The 23,021-nt window shown below is 46.0% G+C and overlaps 2 protein-coding genes across 10 annotated transcripts in view; one reads left to right on the forward strand and one right to left on the reverse strand.

Annotated features, from left to right (window-relative positions):
- LOC119513920 overlaps positions 1–11,372 on the forward strand; it is a 45,014-nt gene extending 33,642 nt beyond the window's left edge. For 8 of the 9 annotated variants that reach the window (XR_005212718.1, XR_005212716.1, XR_005212717.1 and 5 more), the window contains 2 exons: positions 9,514–9,573; positions 11,062–11,372. Coding sequence is in view for 3 of the 9 variants with exons in the window: in XM_037809381.1 (XP_037665309.1) it covers positions 9,514–9,573; positions 11,062–11,155 (154 nt within the window). In the remaining 6 variants the exon portion in view is untranslated. The remainder of the gene's footprint in view (positions 1–9,513; positions 9,574–11,061) is intronic. The other variant, XM_037809380.1, reaches the window with a different exon arrangement.
- An 810-nt stretch (positions 11,373–12,182) lies between these two features.
- Positions 12,183–23,021, reverse strand: part of PLXDC1 (plexin domain containing 1) — a 90,495-nt gene continuing 79,656 nt past the window's right edge. Inside the window, exons 12-14 of the mRNA XM_037809379.1 lie at positions 19,767–19,802; positions 17,618–17,778; positions 12,183–13,538 (exon numbers count right to left, since the gene is read on the reverse strand). Coding sequence (XP_037665307.1) covers positions 13,419–13,538; positions 17,618–17,778; positions 19,767–19,802 — 317 coding nt within the window. The 3' untranslated portion in view covers positions 12,183–13,418. The remainder of the gene's footprint in view (positions 13,539–17,617; positions 17,779–19,766; positions 19,803–23,021) is intronic.

The raw sequence follows: 23,021 nt of genomic DNA on the forward strand, positions 1-23,021 counted from the left end.
GAAACCATATCTGCTATTTTTTTTTTTTTTTTTTTTAGGATTTTCAGATTTGTCTCATCTTATATGGACATGATGAGTCTTACATTATACCCTTTGGACACTCTGTCAGATCCCATGATGGTTACAGTCAATTTCTGAATAAAATACTTTGAAGAGGAAAAACTGATGCTGGAAGGGAGGGCTCTAACCTAACACTTTGGGAATTTATGATGAAATTTTATTAGCCTACATTCAGATGGTTCTTTTTCAGTGCTTTCAGCTTTGTGGAAAACCGTGGACATAACTTAGCTATGTCTAGGGACCAAATGTAAAAATGTTTTATGAATGTCAGAAAAATCATCCCAAAAAGAATTTCTCTTTGGTTTTAGTGGTTCAAGTAAGGATTCTCCCCTCCCTTCCCACCTCTCTTCTCTCCAGCCCTATTGTGCCAAATGAAGTAATCAGTTGTCCTCCATTCAAAAAGACACGTAGCATGAAGGCATCCTTGATGTTCTGTTAGTCTTTATGGAGAAGCTTCCACGTCTCCTGGGGGGAGGGTTACTGGAGTGGGGATGGGGTGGCCATGAGAAGGAGACAGCAACAGTTAGGCCGTTTTTGTGCTCTTGGAACTATGTAAATAAATAGATGGTAAGATCATAGCTTCATGAGCCAAGAGTCATTGCTATGCAGTCTCTAAGGCCTGTAGACAGGAGTACCCCATCATAATCCACCATCTGCTTCAGTATTAAACTGTGACCATGCAGTTCTGGCACTGCCCTGCATTAGACAGAGAACAACCGCAGGCAGGAATCCGAAGACTGGACTTGGGAATGGTCTCAGCTACTTACTAGCTGTGTGACCTTGGGCAAGGCACTTAACAGTGCCTGACCCACAGTAGGTGCTTAAAAATATGGATCAAATGAATAAAAAAATGAGTAAACCTCCTGTGTAAGCCTCAGTTTCCTTGTCTGGGAAAAGAGGGGAATAATGCCTCCCCAACAAGTTGTGATAAAGTAGGTAACATTGTTCTCTAGAGGGTGCTTCTCAAACTTTCAAGTGCTTCACGTGAAGGCCCTGGGGAGCTGCCCTAGGGCGGATTCTGACTCAGAAGGTCTGGGGTGGGTAGGGCCGAGATTCTGCATTTCCAAACAGCCATCAGGGGATGCTACTGCTGCCTTCCTGTGACTACACTTTGAGGAGTAGCAAGTGCTCTACAAGTACTTGAATTCATGGCGTGCTTGAATTATTAACATTATTTCTTCCGCCAAGGTGGGGTGGGGGGACTCCAAGGAGAGAGTGACCAATTGTCCTGGTTTGCCTGGGACTGAGGGCTTCCTGGGATGCTGGACTTTTAGTGTTAGAACCAGAAAAGTCCCAGGCAAACGGGAGAGTCGGTCACTCTATCAGGATAATGGAAGGAGAAAGAGATGCTGAGCTGGTTTCAAGCTGTTATGTACCCCAGGAAAACCCATGGTCTTTTAATCCATTCCTGTAGGGGAGACCTATAGTGAGTGGGACATTTTGATTAGGTTGTTTCAATTGAGATGTGACCCACCCAATTCTGGGTGGGTCTTAATCCTTTACTGGAGTTCTTTATGAGAGGATAAAGGACAGAAAAAAGCCAGAGAGCTCAGAGAGAGAAACAGCCAGAGAAGCTTAGAGGAAAACCCCCAGAGGAGCTGAGAGAGCCACTGAAGTCAGGAGCTGAAAGCAACAAAACCCAGGAGAGAAGGATCAGCAGATACCGGCCAAGTGTCTTGCTATCTGACAGAGGAACCCCAGATGCCAGTGGCCTTTCTTCGGAGAAGGTATAGTCCTGGTGATGCCTTGATTTGGACATTTTCATGGCCTTAGAACTGTAAATTTGTAAACTAATAAATCCCCATTGTAAAAGCCAACTCACTTCTGCTATATTGCATTCCAGCAGCTTTAGTAAACAGAAACAGATCCTTTGGCCTAAGCTGCTGCTTGAAATGAAAAACAAATGAATGAACAAAAAACAGGTGAGCATATTATCAACCTGTCAAATGCCAAAGACAAAGAGCATTCTGAAAGTTGTAAGAGAGAAACAATGTGTCACATGCAAGGGAGCCTCAGTAAGATTAAATCCCAATTTCTCATCAGAGAACCATGGAATCAAGGAGGCAATGGGATGACATATGTAAAGTGCTGACAGCAAAAAATTGCCAACCAAGAATTCTATATCTGGTAAAACTGTCTTTCAAAAAGCAGGAAGATAAACAAAAGCAGGGACCACTAGACAGGCCTGCAAGAGATGATAAAGAGCATTCTGCCTATTGAAAGGAAAGGACAATAGACAATTGTTTTGGCTGCAACTGAGTTCGTGAAACACATGAGCCAGTGCTGCCATGGACCAAAAAACATGCCAGGCACTGAAGTAGGCACTGATTTATTAGCACTTATGAACAAGAGACAGTCTCTGGTAGTGGTGGTCCAGAGGGTAGTGATCTGCAGAGGGGCAGGAGTGCAAGGGGCCTAGGGCAGGCATTGCATCCATTTACCCAACATCAATAGACAAGACAACAGAATAGTAATAATCCAGCACACAGGGCAGGTAATCCTGCAAAGAAGTCCTGTCAAGGCTGAGTAAGAGAATTAAATCCAGTAGAAAGGGGTTGGTAGATAATATTGATCAATACTGTGTATGTGCTCTTGCATACGATTTAAAGCTTGTGAAATACTATGTGAGTAATCAGGAATATATACACAACGTTGTGTGTTTATAAGGGCACAGGTCCCTCCTTGTGCTCCAGTCAAAATGTTTAAAGCCATTCTATTTTGTAAGGCTACTTTCCATAATTGAGTGGTCTTGTCATTTAACAATGATATTGCCAACCTAGATTCATTAAGTGCATGAACTGTATGATTAGCTAAAGCTGTCACATGCTTTTCGGTGACCATTGTGACTCCCCCGGGGCAAAAATACTAAAGGATAAAACCACCAGGAGGTATGCCTCACTCAATATCTAGATTTAACTATTTCCCAGTTGCTAGGAGTGTGTGGTAAAGAATCATACAATGTGGCAAGGACATACGGCTGTTCCCTTGTGCAGCGTCCTGTCCAATCACAAGGTAAATAGGGCCATCCAGATTGCCCACAGTTCCATACCCCATGGGGAAGACATATGCTCCGTGTCTGTGGGAAGCATTTTGCCATTGGAAAAGGCTATCATTTTGAAGCTTAACACTAAAGTTACATATTTCTGAGGGTAGCCACCCCATATCTCAGTTCTAATCAAGATGTTCCATGCAGACAGGGTCTCAGATCTGCTTCTGCTGTCAACCATCCTATTCTGTCATGTACAGCACACCCTAATAAAGGCTGAGACTGACTTACTTGTTCCTTCACAAGGGAAAAGACATAAGCTTGAGTCTCATTATAAGATGGTAATTGGATTTCAGTTTTAAAAGAGAAAGTCTCACTCCAGACTTGTTGGTGTGGCGAGTTCTACCACGTCAGCAGGGTGTTCTATGTAGTTCAGTTGGCAGGAGCTCTGGTCCAAGGAAGGCTGGTGGCTCCCAAAGATGGCAAGTCCGTGCAAACCCAACACTGGGTTCAGTTGTGGTCATGAGTTCCCGCTGAAGCCCACTGTAGAAAGATGTTCACTAGTGCCCTCCAGGCAAAAAGAAAGATGGTTATGGGAACAGTAAGGGGTCAGTTCTGTTGATCTGATAATATACATGCAAGAGTTCCATTGGTAGATAGTAAGGTACCAGGCAGAGGTACATTGTGGGGAGATTTTAAACACCAGCTATTCTCCCCCTGTTAGTCTTGAGGATCCTCCACCGTGATGTCGATCATTAGTCTGGGCATAGGAAGAGTCCACATAGTTATACATAAAGCTCCCATGGGAATAGGAGGCCCCAGATTGGTAATAAAAATTTTAACAGGCATTTTTGTATAAACTGTGGCCATATTACAATATTTTGGGTGACTCCTGTACCTCACGGGCTTAAGATTCCTAACCAGCACTGCTGCATAGGCCAGCACCAAGGCCAAAGGACCTCATTTCCCCCTTTTGCATGATCTGAGGCATAGGCAACAATAAATTATTATTCCCCCTTTTAGGCTGTAAAGTGGCTGGCACTTTTATTGTATTCTTAATGCGTGCATTGGCACTGCCATTAGCATTTCAACTGGATCTGGGCCTTTTAGTCCCTTGTTGTAGGGATTTCTTATCATCTTTCAACTGTTTCTTTAAGAGACCATTCATTCTTTCTATAAGGCCTGCGCCTATGGAGTTATAAGGTAAATGAAAAGTCCCCATTACATCATGGTCCAAAGCCCATGCTTCGGTCATTTGTCAGGTGATAGGGGTTCCCCGACAAATGTGTAGATACCCTGTAGGGGGCACTTACCTTTTCTAGGCAGCGTATGGGTGCCCGTTGATTAGCTTTTCCCACCGGAAAAACTAACAGAAGTCCTGTGGCAGTATCTACCGCAGTGAATACATACCTTACCCCTTCTGAGAGTGGAAGGGGGCCGATGTAGTCCATTAGCCACCGGGTCACTGAAGCCTATGATAGGCTGATGTGTCCCACCTGGTGGGGCAATCGGCGTGGTCGTTGCAGGGAGCACAGTGGGCACTCCTGTGTGATGTCTATAAGTTGTTGGAGTGTGATGGGTAGCTGGAACTGCTGGGCTAAACTCCATAAGGTTTGATACCTTTGGTGTCTGCTCTTTTGATGAAGCCAGTCGGCCACTTCTCGAGTTTCAGTAGTGTGACTTCGGAATCAAGTGAGGGCATGTGCCTCAGTATTCCCGGGTAGCGTGTTAGGAGTGTGGGCAGGGACATGGTAGACAGTTACTTTTCATTGCTGGTGGGCATCTCAGATGTCTTGCCACAATTGTCATCCCCATGGGGGTGACCTGTGACGTCCACTCTTCTTGTTTCCAGGTTGCTATCCAGTTCATAAGGCCTTTGTAACCAGCCCAGCTGTGGGTATAGATAGTGTGTTCCTGGTTCATGCACTATAACCATCCATACAGCTCTTGATTCAGCCCATTGACTGCTTTGTGTAACACCATTCTCCCACCATATAGTGTCAGTACTGGGTTGTACCACCACGGCTGTCCAGGTGGGAGGCTGCCCACTAGCAGATCCATCAGTGTACCAAGTGGACTCAGAAATTGTTCCTGTGCCCTCTGTAGTGGGTAGTTCAACAGCTGTTTCAGGTGCTGAATCTTCTACATATGACACTGGTCCTAAACTCTAGTGCATCTTGGTACTAAGAGGGCTGGTATTGGATACACTGTGCTGCAACGAGTAAACTTTCCACTTTGTCAAGGTGATCAATTATGCACTTCCAGAGTGTGGCTTATTGGCTGTGTCCGTAATCCACCCCTGTACAGGGAGGGCAGTCCTCAAGGTGATGGGACGTTTCTGCATTACACCTTCCACATGTAATAGAGCCTTATATGCAGCACACAGTTGCTTTTCTAAGGGACTAGATCTTAATTCTGCCCCTTTCCATAATTGTGACCAGAATCCTAGGGGCACTTGTTTAGAGTGTTGCCTTCTTTCTTGGCCTTGTTCTGGTCACACAGGCCACTGTGTGCTTGGGGCTTAATTCCCGTTTGGGATGGGGTCCTGGCCCTGAACCACGTGAAGAAATACAGATCTCCAGGGAGGGTAATGACATGGGTAAATATCAGTGCCAGTACTATTGTACTTCTGGTTTGTAACTCCACTTTTTATTTCCTAAGGAGCTAAGGCAAATGTGTAAAATGTAATGATAAATCAGTGGGTTTGGATTCATAATGCATAGCCACTGACTATAGTTGTTTATATTTGTTATTGTACTGGTTACTTTAGCTTAGTTCCACTCCTTTACATGATATTGTAATTGTTTATTCTTGTTATTGTAATGGTTATTTTAGCTTAGTTATTTGTTATTGTAATGGTAACACCACCACCTCCCCTTGTTTGAATCCATAAAAACCCTAACCTCTTTGGACTCAGAGAGACAGATTTGAGATTTTTCTTACTCCTGTCTCCCTTCTTGGTGGCTATGAAATAAAGCCCTTTCTCTCTCTGAAGCACCAGGGTCACTATATTGATTTCAGTGTGCATTGAGCATTGAACCTGCGGCTTTGGCGACAATGCCTAAACATGTAATTTGTGACAAGAACTACAAAAAGGTGGGGGGACAAAGGGTTATAGGAACATAGTTTGTGAATAGTATTGAACTTAAATTGGTATCAAAGTAAATGAGATTATTATGTATTTAGCTTATTAAAACCCATGGTAACTACAAAGAAAGTATTGGAGAATATGCAAGCCCACAGAAACAGAAATTGGAATATAAGTTGCCAGGGGTAGGGAGCAGGGGGCAGGGGAAATGGGGAATTAATGCATAATGGATGTAGGGTTTCTGTTTGGGAAGATAGGAAGGTTTAGTAATGGAAGCTGGTGAGAATTATGAATGTGATTAATCCCACTGGTCTGCTTGGGAATGGTTGAGATGAGAAAGTTTGTGTTGTAGGTGTGTTCCCACAATTTAAAAGAAAAAAAGGAAGAGTAATTAAGGAGACAATGACAATTAGAGGCAATACATGACCCTGGACAAATCTAGCAAGGGAGGAGAAAAGTTTCATAGGAACATTACTGGGACATGTGAAAAAATTGGAATATAGACTGTAAGCTTTACATCAATGTTAAATTTCTTGAACTTGATTACTACACTCACAAAAGTGAGTGTCCTTGTTCTTAGGAAATGTACATGGCAGTATTAAGTGTTCAAGGAGCATGATGTGTAAAACCTACACTCAAGTGTTCAGAAAATGAATTAATAGGCAGACAGATTGATAGATGGATAGATAGAATGATATAGAGAATGTGGCAAAATATGAAAATTGGTATATCTGGGTCATATCAGCCCACCTCCCTGACCTCTGGAAGGGGACAGGGTGCTGCAGATTGAGCTCAACCACGTGGGCATTGATTTTATCAGTCTTGCCTATTTAATGAGACCCTGTATAAACTTGGGACACTCAAACCTCTGATGAGCTTCCATGATTGAGAAAATACATGACTGCTGTGCCGGGTGGTGTGTTCTGACTCCATGGGGAGAGGACACAGAAGCTTTCATCTGAGACCCTCCCAGACCTCACCCTCTGTGTCTTTTCATTTGCTTTCTTCTTATTTGAGTCCTTTTACTATAAGGATGCCGTAATCACTCCATCACCCATGTGGAGCAGAGCCTGTATGGTCTGGTGATCACGTACAGCCGGGAGCTGCCGATCATCCACAACTAGGCCTGGAGATGCTCCAAGGTCTGGCCGTCAGGACTCTCACCATATCCACCATTGTGAGTCAAATGATCCCGAAGGCATGGATTGCCACCAGCTTATTCCTGCAGCCAAAGATGGGCCCAGCCGACAAGAAGCAGCCCCTGGCTTTGAGTAGCAGGCAACAGAGAACCACGTGATCAGATGGTGATTTGGGAAGTTCACTCTGGAGGACAGATGGAACAGTCCCAGCCGGAGGAGAGTGTTCCACAACTTCAACTCCTTTCTGTTCTTCTACGGCGGGCTGTTAGGCCTGGGCTCTGCCTCAGCTGCCCATCATTTGCATCTTGGGCACTTGGCTGATTGTGCACATCCATAGGGCTGTCACGCAGCATGGCTGTTGGTGAGCAGAGATGGATGAGTGACCAGCTCCCAACTGGCTCTGCCTATGGGGATGGCTGATCTTAACAAATGTGCTGAAGCTGCCTGGGAGGCTCTTTGTTCACTTGCTTAGTTTACACTCAGAGTTTACCTACAGAGAGAGGTGATAAAGCTGCATAACATAAACACATTCTGCCCAAAGGTCAGATGGGAGTTCAAGGTTATTAAATCCCTGCATGCTCACAAGCCTTAGAGGTATAAAAGAGGGGCAGCAACAGGGAGTTGAATGCTATCTGAGTAGTCAGAAGTTTATTTAAGTTTATATTGCTCTTCTTTCCTAAAGTGAGAGATTAGATTATTGATTTTGAATCATTCTCCTTTCCTAATGTATGCATTTAATGCATTGCTTTCATTGCATCCCACAAATTTGGTAATTTGTATGTTCATTTTCATTTACTTCAAAATTCTCTTGAGACCTCTTCTATGACACAGGTGTTATGTAGAACTATGTTCTTTAATCTCCAAATAATTTGGGATTTTCCTGCTCTCTTTCTGTTTTAATTCCATTTTGCCCTGAAAAGATACTTTGTATGATTTCTGTTCTTTTACATTTTGTTAAGGTGTGGTTCATGGCCCAGAGTGTTGACTATCTTGTAAAGAATGTGTATTCTACTGTTGGTGGATGGGGTATACTACAAATGTCAATTAAATGATAGATTAATGTTGAAAATAAAAAAATTGGTGGATATGGTTATCTGGGGGGTAGGAATATACTGGAGTTCTCTGTATGGGGTTTGTTTTTTTGTAATTGTCCTGTAAGTTTGAAAGTATTTCAAAATAAAAAGTTAAGGAAAAAGCAAACAGGTGAGGCTGTTTGCTAAAGAGAGGTGCATATTCCCACCTTGGGCCAATTAGTCTCCCTCCCTTGTGTTACAGAGACAGTAAAGGCCCAGAAAAGCCGCTGGCATTGACCACCCCAATGGGAGCGGGGCTACACACACACACACACACACACACACACACACACACACACAAACACACACACACACACACACACACCTGCCTTCTGACTCCCTGCAAAGCTCAGCGCTTTCTCCACCACACCACATTGTCTTTTCTAACAGTCCTCTTTATCTACCAAGCACAGCATGTTTATTTATAAATTGGCTTATCTGGAGCTTGAAATTTGGCGTAGCTGATTTTGACTGTGAGGAGGTCACATTTTTCCTCTCCTTGTTTTGCTTTGCTTAACCATGTTTTGTGAGCAAAATATACAAAGTAATAAAAACACAATGAGGCTGCTAAAGTTGTTGGAATGCAAAACACCCATGTATGTGACAGCTTCAACTTAGATTTATCTTGTATGTCTAGATAGAAGATTAAAAATCCGTGAGGTTTACTTCCAGGGATTTATAAACCCCAAGTAAGCAGAGCTCAGGTCTCTTTCCAGGTGTTTCTCTTCGAGGTGGGCCAGGTGGGTAGGAAGAGCACTCCTGATGGGCTCCTGCTGGAGGCTGTTCCTACCCTCCCAAGGGCAGGTGCTTAGTGAAGGTGTGAGAGAGGTACGTGCAGTGATTTGCAGAATGTCAACCCAAATCCTTTGCACTTTATTTTGCACACAGCAGAAGTTGGATAAAATGATGTTTCCTGTTATTATCAACACTTAAAATTCACGCTAAATTTGTAAATACATTGCATTTAGGAAAGATAGGGTTCCTTCAGTGCCCAGATCATTCTAATTATGCTGTCAGTTCAGGTAGTTTTTGTTTAGGGGTGGGGGGAGAGTTGGCTGCATTTTATCTGTGACATTGATCCCTGGTGTTGGTTCTTGAGGTCATGGAGCATGGTGTCTGGGCACAGCCTGTGATCAATGTTCACTGCAAGTCTGTTGTCTGTTCTAGGACCCAGAGAAGAGAGAGTTGGAGCCCTGCCCACAACCAGATCAATGGTCAGCTCAAGAGGTGAACGCTTTGCTTTATGAATAGTGTGGCAGGCTGGCAGCTTTTGCCACTATCTTACTTTTACCAAGTTGAGTACAGCTACGACCTTGTCCAATATTCTTAGCTATAAAATGCACAAGGATGTCCGCGTGCGCACACACACACACACACACACACAGGCAATCCCTGGTAAAATACACAAATTTTAAAAATTCTTTTAATAGGTCCTTCAAGAGCCTCTGATAGTGGCTGAAGGACGTTTTCGACCTCAGGCTCCAGGCTGAGACCTGAAGTGGCCTCTGGAGGCACAGGGGCCTGCTGTGGTGATCGGGCGATGCCTGATGACCAAAGGGAGGTGGCCAGTCAGTCAAGCTTGGAAATTCCATCTGCTCTACCCAGGGTATTCCTGGGTGTTGGGGTAGATGGCCGGGCTCACATGCACTTGTGTTCTAGAATCAGAAATCCCTGGGACCTTAGTGGACAGGCCCATACATCTAAGAGTGGCCGACTGAAGAAGGAGGTTGTACCCATGGCCTGATATAGGCAGTTTCCTCCGAACTCAGCCTCTGCATTCCTCCTTCTTCCCATTTTTTGTTGGCTCTCTTAAGAATTCTGCTACAAAACAGAGCCTTCCTGGGACCTTCCGATCTCCGTGTACAACATGGAAAATTCCTCGCAGTCCAATTTCACAGGATTGAAACTTCTTGTCACAGTAATGAACCTTCATGGATTCCCCACCTCCCACCCATGGGATCACTGTGAGGGTGCCATGGAAATGATGTGCAGAAGATACCCACCAACCACCTGCTTTTGTTGGATGGGATAAGTCTGGGGTGGGGAAGCCTAGAAGCCTGGAGAGGCTCTGAAGTTGATTGTCCACACTGAGTGAAGGGCCACCTTGCCTTTCTGGACCTGTCAGCCACACTCGGGGGCTTGACCACAAGCACCCCTCCCCACCTCACCCACCAAAACACTTCCACCCCCACCCCACCCCACCTAACCCACCCTGTGTCTCCATCTGGTCATTCCCTATCAAAACAAATCACTCTCGACAGCTACCAAGCTGATCTGCTACACTTGGAGTAAGATTCCTGGGTTTGTGTAAGAAGCATGTCTTTGGCTAGAGACCCTAAGGACAGTCAGGGACTAGCATGAGCTCTGTGAGATGCTCAGCTGTATTTCTTGAGACCATTGGTCTGAGTGTTTTGGCTGGAGAAATCCAGAGGCTCTCAAATTCCAGAGGCTTCTCTTAGCGAGACTCTTTAGTTCTCTTTGTTGTAAACAAAGCAGGCTGCCTGCTGCTGATAGCTGGATAGGTAGAAAAAAATAGTATAATTCTTGAGCTGGAAATTGCTTAGTATAGCCTTCAGTAGCAAAAAACAAAAACAAAAAAAATTTATTAAGATCACTTCACTAAAGCAGCCTGGAGTATTCTAAGCATAAAAAGATCTTGTTAAAGTAACTTGCTTTTGCTGTAATCTCAACAAAAAACTTACTCCCTGTTCCTAGGAACTCTCCCAGGATTGCCTGCAGGAGGATGCAAGGGATATCACCATATGGTCTGATAACTAGTCCCTGCGCCTTGAAAAACAAGCCTGAATGAGGGGAGGACTTCAAGATAACAGGAGATACGACCAAGCAGATTTTTCTCTTCTATTTTTTCCCTTCTGCTTTCTTCTGGGTCCTGGCCATTTCTTTCTCTGCTTGGGGTTATAAAAGCTCAAACCACTCTTCTCACTCTGAACTGGTCATGGAACGCTTTTTTTTTCCCCTCCAGTTCCTTGTTAATGCATCGTCAATAAACTCATCTTCTCACCAAAGCAAAGAGACTTGCTTCTCTGTTTGATACAGGATCACGTGGGCCTGACTACTTAAGACCGTGTTTTCTGACAGTAACACTGCCAAACAGCTCTGCATCTCTGGCAACTTATATCCCAGCCAGGCCTGCTCTGACCAGGGGCAGAGGCACCAAGCACTGTCTTTCTCCACCTATAGTGGTTACTGGACTTTGGCAGAGCCTTGCCACTTCATTGCCCCTTTGTATACTCAGGGAGTCCTTTTCCTTCAGGAATCCAAAATGTTGGCCGAGCTCCCATTGGGAAGAGGAGTGTGAGGTTTGGGAGGGGGACAAATGGTGCTGTGCACTGCATTTGGCCTCAATAAGAACTGCCCCACTAGCTATTTTAGACACGTAAAGGTCCAAGATGCTCTGCGGGTTGGGTGAGAGCAAACCCACCCTCGGGCGGGAGTGCTACTGGTTGGGCGTCTCTCACTGAGGGAGAGCTCCCTCAGAGCCTTCTGACCTTCCCAGAAGCTTGAAAGGAACTCTATCCTATTGCTGCATTGTCTTTTTTTCTTCCACAAATTCTGACCCTCCCCTTCCCGCAGGTCCCCTCCCTCCAGGGTCTGAGTTCCAGCAGGTTTCCTACTCTGACTGTCATTAGCTTGCTCACCAAGGCTAAACCCTAGAGTGACTGGAGACCATCAATCACGTTTTTGGGAGGTTCAGGTTATTTGCAGACACCCTTCTCCCCTTCCTCCCTCCCCGGGGCAATGCTTCTTTCTTCAACTAACTACTTTCTTTCGCAGTGTCCCTTGTGATATGCATAAACAAGGCATGACTAAATACAGACTTCATGATTTAACATTTATTTTCTGTTGATATTTTTTACTTTGCGTGACAGTGAGCTATAGATTTTAATTTTAAATGTTCTTCAAAATCAGCCCATACTTCTCACTGGGGCAGAACTCCCTTAAAATCAGGTTTAATTTGGGAGCCTCAGCTCCCTGCCCCCAAAACTTCTTGCTGAGCTGGGGAGATGGCAGCAGCCTTCCAGGCCCAGGTCTTGCGTCGGAAGTCCTCGCAGAAGAGGCGGCGAGTCCCTGCTAACTGATACTCCTGCGCCAGCTTCCTCTGTCCTGGCCATTCTGGCAGCTTTGCGTCTCAGCAGAATCCAACTGAAGTTCCCTGGTGGGCATGTTTCAGCGAGCCATCCAGCCACTCTATCTTTACAAGCCCTGCCTTTGGAGAGCCTCCTGGCACTGATAACTGGCCAGGCAGGGGAGTAAATGGGCACATACCGTGAAGACAATGCCTCGGACTTGGGGTGGGGGTTGCTGATCTCGGGGGGGCCGTGCACAGCACGGCTGGCCAAGCAGAGGTGGGGCTGCAGGTGGGGGTGAAGCCCAAACACAGACGTGTACATGTGTTACATGCAGACGTACCGGTTCTCAGCAGAAAGGGCAGGTGAGGAGGTGAGCAAAGCCTGAAGACACAAGTGTCCCCACAAGTTCTTTTTCTCCCCTCTCATTTGGCTTTCCTCTGGCTTTCCTGCTGCTCTGAGGCTTGATGCCAGGGCTGACAGTGCTACACCTGTGCTGAGCAGTCGGCAAGGACCCCTTCTTCAAACTTTCAGAGCCACAGAAGCTGGGGCTAAATACACTCAATCCATAGCCATGAGGACCAGCTCAGGAGTTTACAGACCCTGGAACTCTGCAGCCCTGATGCAGATTGTAATGATCTTATACCATCTACAGGGGCTTTAGGCAACAGGAACAGGGTGGTGTCTCACCATCTCCTGGGGACAGCTACAGAACGGACCATGGAAAGGCCCATGAAGGGAGACGTTCCGCACCAAAAGAGGATGAGATTAACTTATTGTTCCTTAAAATAATCACTGTGGTTGCTTTTCTCTCTACTGCTTCATTATATGGGGTGTGATGACCAATTTGTTCTGTCTCATCATCCCAGCCCAGGGTTCTGTCCGAGGAAGCCAAGAAAAGTTGCTTCTCTGCTTTGCTTTGATTCGTCTTTTGGGGTCCCTGGGTCTTCTTTCCTACCCTTCAAAGGGGAGAGCTGGTGGCTCTCAGCACTGCTCAGCCTCCACGAAGCCCTCCTTCTCGTGGCCCGAGGGCTCCACTTCAGTGTAGGTGGAGTGGTTTGGGTGGTTGTGGAACTTCATGGCTGGCCAGTGGTGAGGTCTCCGCTGTGGAGGGCACAGATACAAAGTCAGTGGGTGTGATCCCACCCACCTGGAACCCCAGACCCTGAAGGACAGCCCAGAGCTCCAAGACTCTCTCACAAGGACCCCAGGTTGCTGGGGCTACTGGTAGCCAGGTGAAGGTTAGCGCTCCTCTCCCTAAAAGGTCCCTCGACCATGGGCAATCAACTGGAAGCTGAAGGAGTTTGAAAGGAGGTCATTTTCTCTCTTGCTGACTGGTCTGACAACCACACAGGTAAACGCCTCAGCAAACATGCTAAAAAGTGAGGGGGTAGGTAGGAGAGGGCTGGAATGATCTGGAAGGCTCTGGAAATGCCAAGATAACCCTCCAGATTGTATAGTTTCTGCAACAGAAACAACAAGGCAGTTTATTAAAAGGCAGATTCCTGGACCCACCTCAGACCTGCTCCATCAGAATCCCTGCAGCCTGGGGATCTGCAGTTCCCCAGGGGATACCCTGGTAGGCTGAGACTTAAGAATGACTGGTTAGGGCCCACAAGAAACAGAGAGTGCTCCAAACAAAGGGAGGGAACCCCCCCCCTCCATGCCTCTGGGTAATGAGGTCAGTGGACCATGGGCTGTGTGGAGGAGACTGCGGTCACAGAGACACCCCTGCTGTGCCTGGTAAGAGCTGGTAAGGAGCAAGCAAGCAGGACTGGAGGAACTGCTGAGCTCTGTGGCTGGATCTTAAATCCCATATTACAACTCGGGCTACTTCTTCAGAATTCTGAAGCATTCAAAATGGTAGCATCCTCAATTAAAGTTCCCAGAGAAAAAGCAAGACATTATTTTTAAGCTTGTCAATTCTAATCTAAAAAAACCCACACAGGTCCTGATCAAGATGGCAGAGTGAGACGCTTCAGGGCTTCATCCCCACCACAGAAGCTTTGAACAACCATCAAAGACTGGCAGAAATATTTCTCAAAGCTCCAGAAAACATCTAAAGGGCTGCAGTAACAGGACAAGTGCCCAATCAAGAAAAAGGCTACTTAAAAGCAGTAGGACCTCCTGGTGCCTGGCTGTCCTCTCCCCAGCTCAACACAGAGCTAGCCTACATTCCCAATGTGAGGCCCTGGTCCTAGTTCCAGAGACAGCAGAGTAACCTCCTGTATGTACAGGGAGCTCATATGTCTGGCCCTATCTGTGTGGTGGTGGCCTGAGGGAGCCACCATCCCAGAACTTGCCCTGCATGCAGAAGGCGGTTCACAGAGCTCTCCTACAGAACACTGTGGGACAGCAGTCAAGTGGCTGCCTGGGGCAAGGGACTGCTGGCTGTAGGACACACAGTGCAATGCCTGGGACCATGAGGAAACTGTTTCCTAGGGAGAGGGGACATTCATACCATGTAAACGGGGGAATTTCTAAAGCCACATAGGCATGCCCAAGATAAGATGCATGTGCAGAAAGGATCAGGGAGGCCCCAATGCTTTAACCTGGAGCTATTCTCTAATCTCATTGTGTGGATAAACCCTAAAGGAGGACACTTCTACAGGTTAATCTGTGAAGACTGGGAAAGGTGTTTTCTTTTTTATCTTCTTTCTTTCTTTCTCCTCCTCTCTCAATCTCTCTCTCTCTCTCTCTCTCTCTCTCTCTGATTAACTCCTACCAGCATTCAAGGAAGGCTTTGTCCTAACACTAGCTGGATACAAGCTTAAGGAACAGATACCTCAAAGTCTAAATTTCAGCGATAATACATTAAAATATCAAAATGTCCAGGTTTCAACAAAAAATTACAATACATACAAAGAAACAGGAAACAATGTCCTAGGCAAAGGAGGAGATTAGAGCATTAGAAACCATCAGTAAAGAGGACCAGACCTAGGACATACCAACAAAGTCTTTTTAAAAAATGATCCTAAATATGCTCAAAGAACTAAAGGGAAAAAGGAAAACAACAGATGACACAAAGAGAATATTCATAGAGAGACAGAAGTTAAAAATTCCCTAAAGGGGTTCAACAGCAGACTGGAGCTGGCAGAAGAAAGAACCTGTGAACTTGAAGATAAGACAATTGAAATCATCTGAGTCTGAGGAGCAGAAGGAAGAGAGAATGAAGAAAAGTGAACAGAATCTGAGGAACCTGTGGGACACCATGAAGTATACCAATATACACATTAGTGGGAGTCCCAGAAGGAGAAAAAAAGAGAAAGGGGAAGAGGGAATATTCAAAAATAATGGCTGACAACCTCATAAATTTAATGAAAGACATGAAATATACACATCCAAGATGCTCATTGAACCCCAAACAGGATAAACCCAAACAGATTCACGCTGTTGGCATATTATAAATCAAACCAAAAAGAGCCAGTGATAAAGAAAGAATTCTGAAAGCCCCAAGTGAGAAGCAACATATCACATAAAAGAGATAAGATTAACTTCCAATTTCTTATTGGAAACCATGGAGATAAGAAGGCAGTGGGATGATGTACGTAAAGTGCTGAAAGCAAAAAATTGCCAACCAAGAATTCAATATCTGGTACAAATGTCTCTCAAAAATGAGAGAGAGATTAAGACATTCCCAGATAAACAAAAGCTGAGAGAGTTTGTTACCAATAGATTGGCCCTACAAGAGATGCTAGAGAGAGTTCTGTAGGTTGAAAGGAAAGGAAGATAGATAATAGATCAAAGCCGCATGAAGAAATGAAGATCTCTGGTGACAGTAACAGCATGGGTAAATATAAATGCCAGTACTATTATATTTTTGGTTTGTAACTCTGTTTTTACCTTCCTACAGGATCTAAACAGCAAATGCATAAAATGTAATGATAAATCAGTGGGTTTGGACTCATAATGTATAAACACATAATTTGTGACAAGAATTACAAAAAGGTAGGAGAACAGAGGCATATAGGAACATAGTTGGTGAATATTATTGAAGTTGGTATCAAAGTAAATGAGATTATTATAGATGTAGGTTTTTAAATTAAACCCCATGATAACGGCAAGGAAAATATCAGAGAATATTCAAGCTCAAAAGATAGAAATTAGAATACAGGTTGCCAGGGGTGGGGCAGGGGAAATTGGGAATTAATGCATAATGGATGTAGGGTTTCTTTTTGGGGAGATGGGAAGGTTTAGTAATGGAAGGTGGTGAGAATTATGAATGTGATTAGTCCCACTGAATGGTCTGCTTGGGAGTAGTTGAGACGGGAAAGTTTATGTCATATGTGTGCTCCCACAAATGTAAAAGAAGAAAAGGAAGAAAGAGCAACTAAGGAGACAATGACAATTAGAGTCAATACATGATCCTGGATGGGATCGTGGATGGGATCTGGCAAGGGAGGAGAAAAGGTTCAAGGGGACATTGTTGGGACATATGAAAAAACTGAAATATAGACAGTAAGCTTTATATGTTAAATTTCTTGAACTTGATAACTTGATAACTACGCTTAAGGTAGTTACATAAGTGAGTGTCCTTGTTCTTAGGAAATGTTCATGGCAGTATTAAGTGTTCAAGGAGCATGATGTACACAACCTACACACAAATGTTCAGAAAATGGATAGAGAGAAATAAATAAATAAATAAATGGCAAATGTGGCAAAATGTTAAAATTGATGGATCTTGGTATGAGGGGGTGGGATATGTTAGAGTTCTATAATGAGGTTTGTATTATTTTTGTACGTGTCTTGTAAAATTCACATTGCAGCAAAAAAAGGCAGAGACCTCGGTCCCATTATGACTTTGAATAAGTCCAGCCTAGACTTTGGGCACAAGAGACCATCAATCGTGAGGAACTGGCTGCACAGCCACTAAACGGGCACTGGGTGGCACTTCTGGCTTTCTTTGTGTCCTCCGTGGGCTTTTCTGATTCCACAAACGGGGGAGCAAAGGCAGGCGGGCTGTCCGACACGCACAGGAGTGTGGAGGGAGGACAGGTGTGGAGCTCTGGGCTGAGTGCTAAGCGGGCGCCAGCCAGTGCGAGATGTACCTGGACAGACTCAGGTAGGAGCAGGGAGCAAGGTGTGTGGCGGGTGAGGGATGAGACGGGCAGAGGCGGGTACTGGGTGGCCTGGGACCCCCAGAAGCCGACGGCGGTGGGCCCATGACCGGGTTCTGGACTGACCTCGATGAAGAAGAGCGCAGCATTGGAGGTGGGGTGGCTGTTGATGTAAATCCCAGCCAGGATGATGGCGGCCACAAGGAGGACTGCCAGCACAATGCCCACGATGGTGCCCAGGTGCAGCGGGGGGCCCGGCGTCTTGGGGGACAGGTTGTTCTGAAGGCCTGTGGAGAGACCAGTCAGGCAGGGAGGGCGTGCAGGGGAGTTGGGGGAGGTTGGGACTGCACTGGGTTCTGACAAGGTCTCTGAGATAAAAGCTGGCAGAACCTCTGGACCTAGTTTTCAAATACTTGAAAAGTGAAGCAGGAATCAGGGGAGCATTACAAGTGCGACATCAATGTCAGTCTTGGCGTCGTTCAGGTGGTTTTCCAAACTTACTTAAAAGTTACCCAAATGTCTAACAGAGCTGTGGTCATTTGTCACCTGGGCCACAAAAGCACTTTTAAGGAATTCACAAAGGGCCTGTGGCAGGTAAGAGTTTGGGCTTTGGAGTCTAGCTGTCTGGGTTCAAATATGGGCTCTGACACTTACTTGCCATGTGACCTTGGGCAAATCATTTAACCTCTGTGTGTCTCAGTTTCCTCTCTGTCAAAAAGGATCACAGTAGCAACTGCTTCATAGGATTGTCGTGAGGTTTAAAATGGAATAATTCCTGTCAAGTGCTCAGAACCCAGCCTGGCATTTTGGAAGTCCTCAGTAAGTGTTAGTCATCATGATAGCAAAATGGTCATATTTTTACTCTTCACTGTCCACCACCAGACTGTGACCTCCTAGAGGACAGGGACAGGGTCTTATTCACCTCTACACCCTCAGCTTCTAGAAAAAACAGTGGACTCATTGTAGGTGCTCAAAAAAGAGACCTTGGAATGAACCAGGTCTTCTGGAAGCTAATATACTAGCAGGCACACTCTGAGAACATCCCAGGTGTTTGAAATACATCCCAAGAAAGAGGCTGAGTATTTTCCATAGGCTGTAGAGCTGGAAGCTCATCCAGTCCAACTCTGTTCTTATATGGCTGAGGTCACAGGAATGCAGAGAAGTAAAGTGACTTGCCCAAGGACACACAAATTGAGTGCCAGCCACTAAGAACCTAGTTTCCTGATATTATTTTGGGTGGCTATTTTCTTCACTCTCCCTAAAGGAATGTGGAGATGATTAGGTAGAGAAGACAGATAAGCATGAAAGTAACAGAATATTGAATCCTTTTTACGTAGCTAATAGGTGGGATGAGAGTTTTTAACAGGACATTGCGTACATTCAAAAATCACTGTCCTCCTCAGCCCCTGTGCACTGCTTGGCACTCTATAAGCAGGGGGAACCCAGAGGAGAACCTATCCTGGCACATGGTTAGTGCCTCTTTGGGCCAACAGGTGGGAGAGATAAGAGGACACGCCCCGAACTGGCCTTCCCTGACCCTGATGATCTGAGGAGCACATGGGGCAGTGCGAGGGACACCCCCCACCCAGACACACAAACTCACACCTACTGCCTACAGACTCAGCCTCTGGTGGTGAGAGAGGATGAAACCACCTCTACCGCTGGAATCCCAGACAACAGTCTCCCAGCACCTGGAGCTGGAAGGCGTTGCCATCTCCACTCTCAGTGGTTGCAGTAAGGGCCTGAGCAGGCTCTGGGCAAAGAACCGGGGAGGTGAGGCCACCTCACATCATCAGAGGGTAGATTAGCCCACCATGGCCCCTGCAGATACCCTGGTGGCAGACAACTTCTGTGTGCTTTCTGCCAACCCAGGTTGGGAATTAAAGGAAATGATGTAAGGAAGCTGCCCTCCACTCCTCGTTGACCGCCAGGGCCAGCTGCAGGCTCAATGCCAGGCCTGCCCGGGGCCAGTCCTTTCCTGTTTCTCCCGCTAACTTCAGGGCAGAGAGGCCGGGAGAAGAAGTGCAGGAGGCGCACAGCCGAGATGAGGGATGTCTAGGTGTAGACGTGTCTCTTCAATCTGGGGCCTGTGCCCAGGAGCCTCCTGCCCTCCCGCCTGGCCCGAGGTCTGGGGAGCTCAGGCTGCTGTTGCTCCCTCCCTCCCCCACTCTACTTAATTACTAAAAGCAGAGGCCAGGCAGCGCCCCCCCCAACTCCAGAGGGGGCCCAAGAGGCAGCGGGTCTGGTGACAAGGAGCAGGGAGTTCTGTACTCACCATCTCCTTCTGCATAGGGATTCAACTTGGTGTCATCTTCAAAGAGAGGGGAGAGAAGGTACAGGTTAGTGGAACCATTAGGGCCTTTGTCACTTGAGGTCCAGATGGGACTTCAGGGAGTTTCCCTCTAACCCTTCATTTTAGAGGCAGGGAAACTGAAGCACAGAGAGGGGAGGTGACTTGCTTAAAGTCACAGAGCAGGTTATGGCCACGAACAAGCCAACTTTCCCACTGTCATGTTTATTCATTCAACAAAAATTTATATGAGCACTTATGATGGGCTGGGAAGAATGGGGGTGGAGGTGGGGAGCAGGTGCTGGGGATACCACAGGTAACAGAGAGACGGGTCCCTGCCCCCGGGGAGTTAATAAGTGGAGGATAGAGGGGCAATTAAAACCCAGGGTATTGTGGTTCTAACTGGGGCACCTCTCCCAGACAGGAGGGGCCCAGGAAGGCTTCCTGGGGGACGTGATTCTTAGGCAGCGAAGAAGGGGTGGGGGCCAGTTCAAAGTGTTGCAGTTAGAGGACAGAACAAGGACAAAGGCCCAGAGTGTGAAAGAACTTGGTCAGGTGAGGAAATTTAAAAAGCAGTTCAGTGTAGCTGGAGGGCAGAGAGTGTGTGAGCGGCAGCTGCCAGAGCTGGGGGGCATGGAATGTGCAGATGCCTGAAGATCAAGTAGAGAACCTTGCAGTCTCCTAAAGGGAACTGGGAAACCATAGAAGGGTTTGGCAGGGGGGTGGGGGGGGAGTCACAAGATCAGATTTGCTTGGAGACCCCCACACCCCCACCTCCCCCCATCCCCCATCGCAGCTTTCTAAATAAGTTCCAATGTTTGACTTCCTGGGGTTTTTTCCCTGGCTGCAGATTCATATGGAGAAAGGAATACTCCTTGCCAGGAGAATGCTACAGATGACTGAAAAGTATTGCCTTAAGCACCAACACCTTAAAACAAATTTAACAATTCCACAATTTAAGGATTGCAACAGGCACTGTATTCCTCTCCCGCCTCCAACACCTCCAGCAACCATGTTATTTTAAAGGCTCTTCCTGGCTCTCCTTTGTTCACGAACTTCCAACAGGTTCAAGGCCCTTCACAATTTGTTTTCAATCTTCTATTGTTACTTACCACAATCTAACAGCTGATGACCACAACCAGCTGTCCCAGCTCTCCAGACCCCTGTAATTTCATATCTCTGAGCCACTGCATATACTGTTCCTTGGGCATAAGATGCTTTTCCCTACCCTTCCTTATTCCTCTTTCAAAAGTCCCACCCTCGAAAACCTTCTGCGAGGCTAGGGCTAAGGCAAGGCGAGTGTGGCAGGGTCAGTAAGTTCAGGGTCTGATATTTTGATATTTTAATATTTCGATATTTTGCTCATTGTGGAATTTTGAGCATTAAATTTGATTTTTAAAAATATTGCACTAAAATACTCCTCGATTTTTTGGGGGTGCCCCCTTAAATTTTGCACCTGAGGCAAGTATCTCACCCGCCTCACCCTGACCCTGGCCCTGGAGCTTCTCAGAGGAGAGAAGGCTGTGTCCTGTGTCCCCTCACTCTTGGGATCTGTGTTCTCTACAGCATTTTGGATCCTTCTGTTTCCCTGGACCATGATGTCCTTAGCTCCCGACCTAGTAATGCTCCCAGTGCCAGCACAGGGCAGCCTGCTCTGCTAGACATTTTCAGTAAATCTGTCAATGCCAAAAAATCACATTAGATAATGGAAGAATAAACATTAAAAAACATGTAAAACTGGTTCCCTGAGGGGGAGGGAAGGAAGAGGGTAGAGGAGTGTGGTGGTTAATTTTACACATCAACTTGGCTGGGTTATGGTGTCCAGCTGTTTGGTCAGACGATTTACATGGCTCAACAAAGTCAAATCTACAAAATTTCAAATAATTCTAGTTTCTCCCTATGTATCGGGTTGTTGCTAAGTTGTTGCTATAGAAGCATTTTGTAGATGGGATTAGCACCCATCATCGGTGGACTTGAAGAAAAGGACAGCATCCTCCACGATGAGCGCGGGCCTCATCCGATTGGGTGGAGGGTTTAAGGGGGAGAACTGAGGGTTGCGGGGATCAGAAAGTGTTCTGCCTCAAGACTGCACCCTCCACTCCTCCCTGAGTTTCCAGTCTAAGGAATTCGGACCCAAGTCTTCACTGTCACTTTGCCCACCCGGAATGTCCAGCCTCCGGCCTGCTCTGTGGAATTTGGACTTGTCAGCCCCCCACCATCCCATGAGCCAATTCCTTACACTAAATCTCTTAAAGTCTATATCCTGCTGGTTCTGTTTCTCTGGAAAACCCCAAGACCCCGATACATAGGGAGAAACTAGACTTCTTTAAAATATAGATTTGACTTTGTTGAACCATGTAAATCGCTACTTAATAATTACATACTTATAAATTTAAATTTAAAAAGCAACCCCTAAAAATTGAAAGTAAAACAAAACAGAGTTGTAGACATAATAGAAATGTAGGCTTCCTTCAGGAATTAAAATAAGCAAGGTATTTAAACACAGCTCTGGATCCATTTTGTTACTACAAGTTTGAAAATAATGAATTGGTTAATCAAAACTGACCAAAGTAATCCAAAACATCACTGAACAAATTAACTTGATTTGAATCAGCTTGTTTCAACCCTAGACCAGTGAAAATCAGTTGCAGCCCTGTCCACACCTGTCACTGGTAAACAAAAGGACACAGTGCCACCAATGGCTAGTCCCTCCCACAAAGCCACTGAAGGGGACCACACGGTGCCCACGACAGCTTTTCTCCTTCTCACCAAGTGCTGTTTCCCAGCGAGTCTGTGTAATGCAGATTGGGCTCCCAGATTAATGGGCTGTGGTAAAGCTGCATGAAAAGCCACACATAGTGAAGAAATGCCTGCAATGCTTGTTGAATCAGTGATCATTTTTCTGTAGTCAGCTGTTACGTCTAGCTGCTATCCACATGTTCTGTTCAGCTGCTTATGAGATGAACCATTATATCACATGCAGTTATTCTGGGCGAGTGCCTGTCTCTTTTTGCAATAAAATGCATGGTCAGTGTGACAGCTATTTGCCACTCAGAGGTCATTCTCTTCACTTACGTGGGTAGCATCCGATTGCAAGTGAACACCTCTTAAAGTCCACCCCCCTTCCTCCTGCTGCCCTGGCCATGTCTGCAGCTCTGCCTGGCTGGTGTCAGCAGGGTCCGTGCACCCTCCAGCTACCTGCGCCCACGTCCCTCTCTGCTCCCACATCCCTCTCTGCTC

Source organism: Choloepus didactylus, chromosome 18 (assembly GCF_015220235.1).
Source record: "Choloepus didactylus isolate mChoDid1 chromosome 18, mChoDid1.pri, whole genome shotgun sequence".
In the NCBI taxonomy this organism is placed as follows: Eukaryota; Metazoa; Chordata; class Mammalia; order Pilosa; family Megalonychidae; genus Choloepus; species Choloepus didactylus.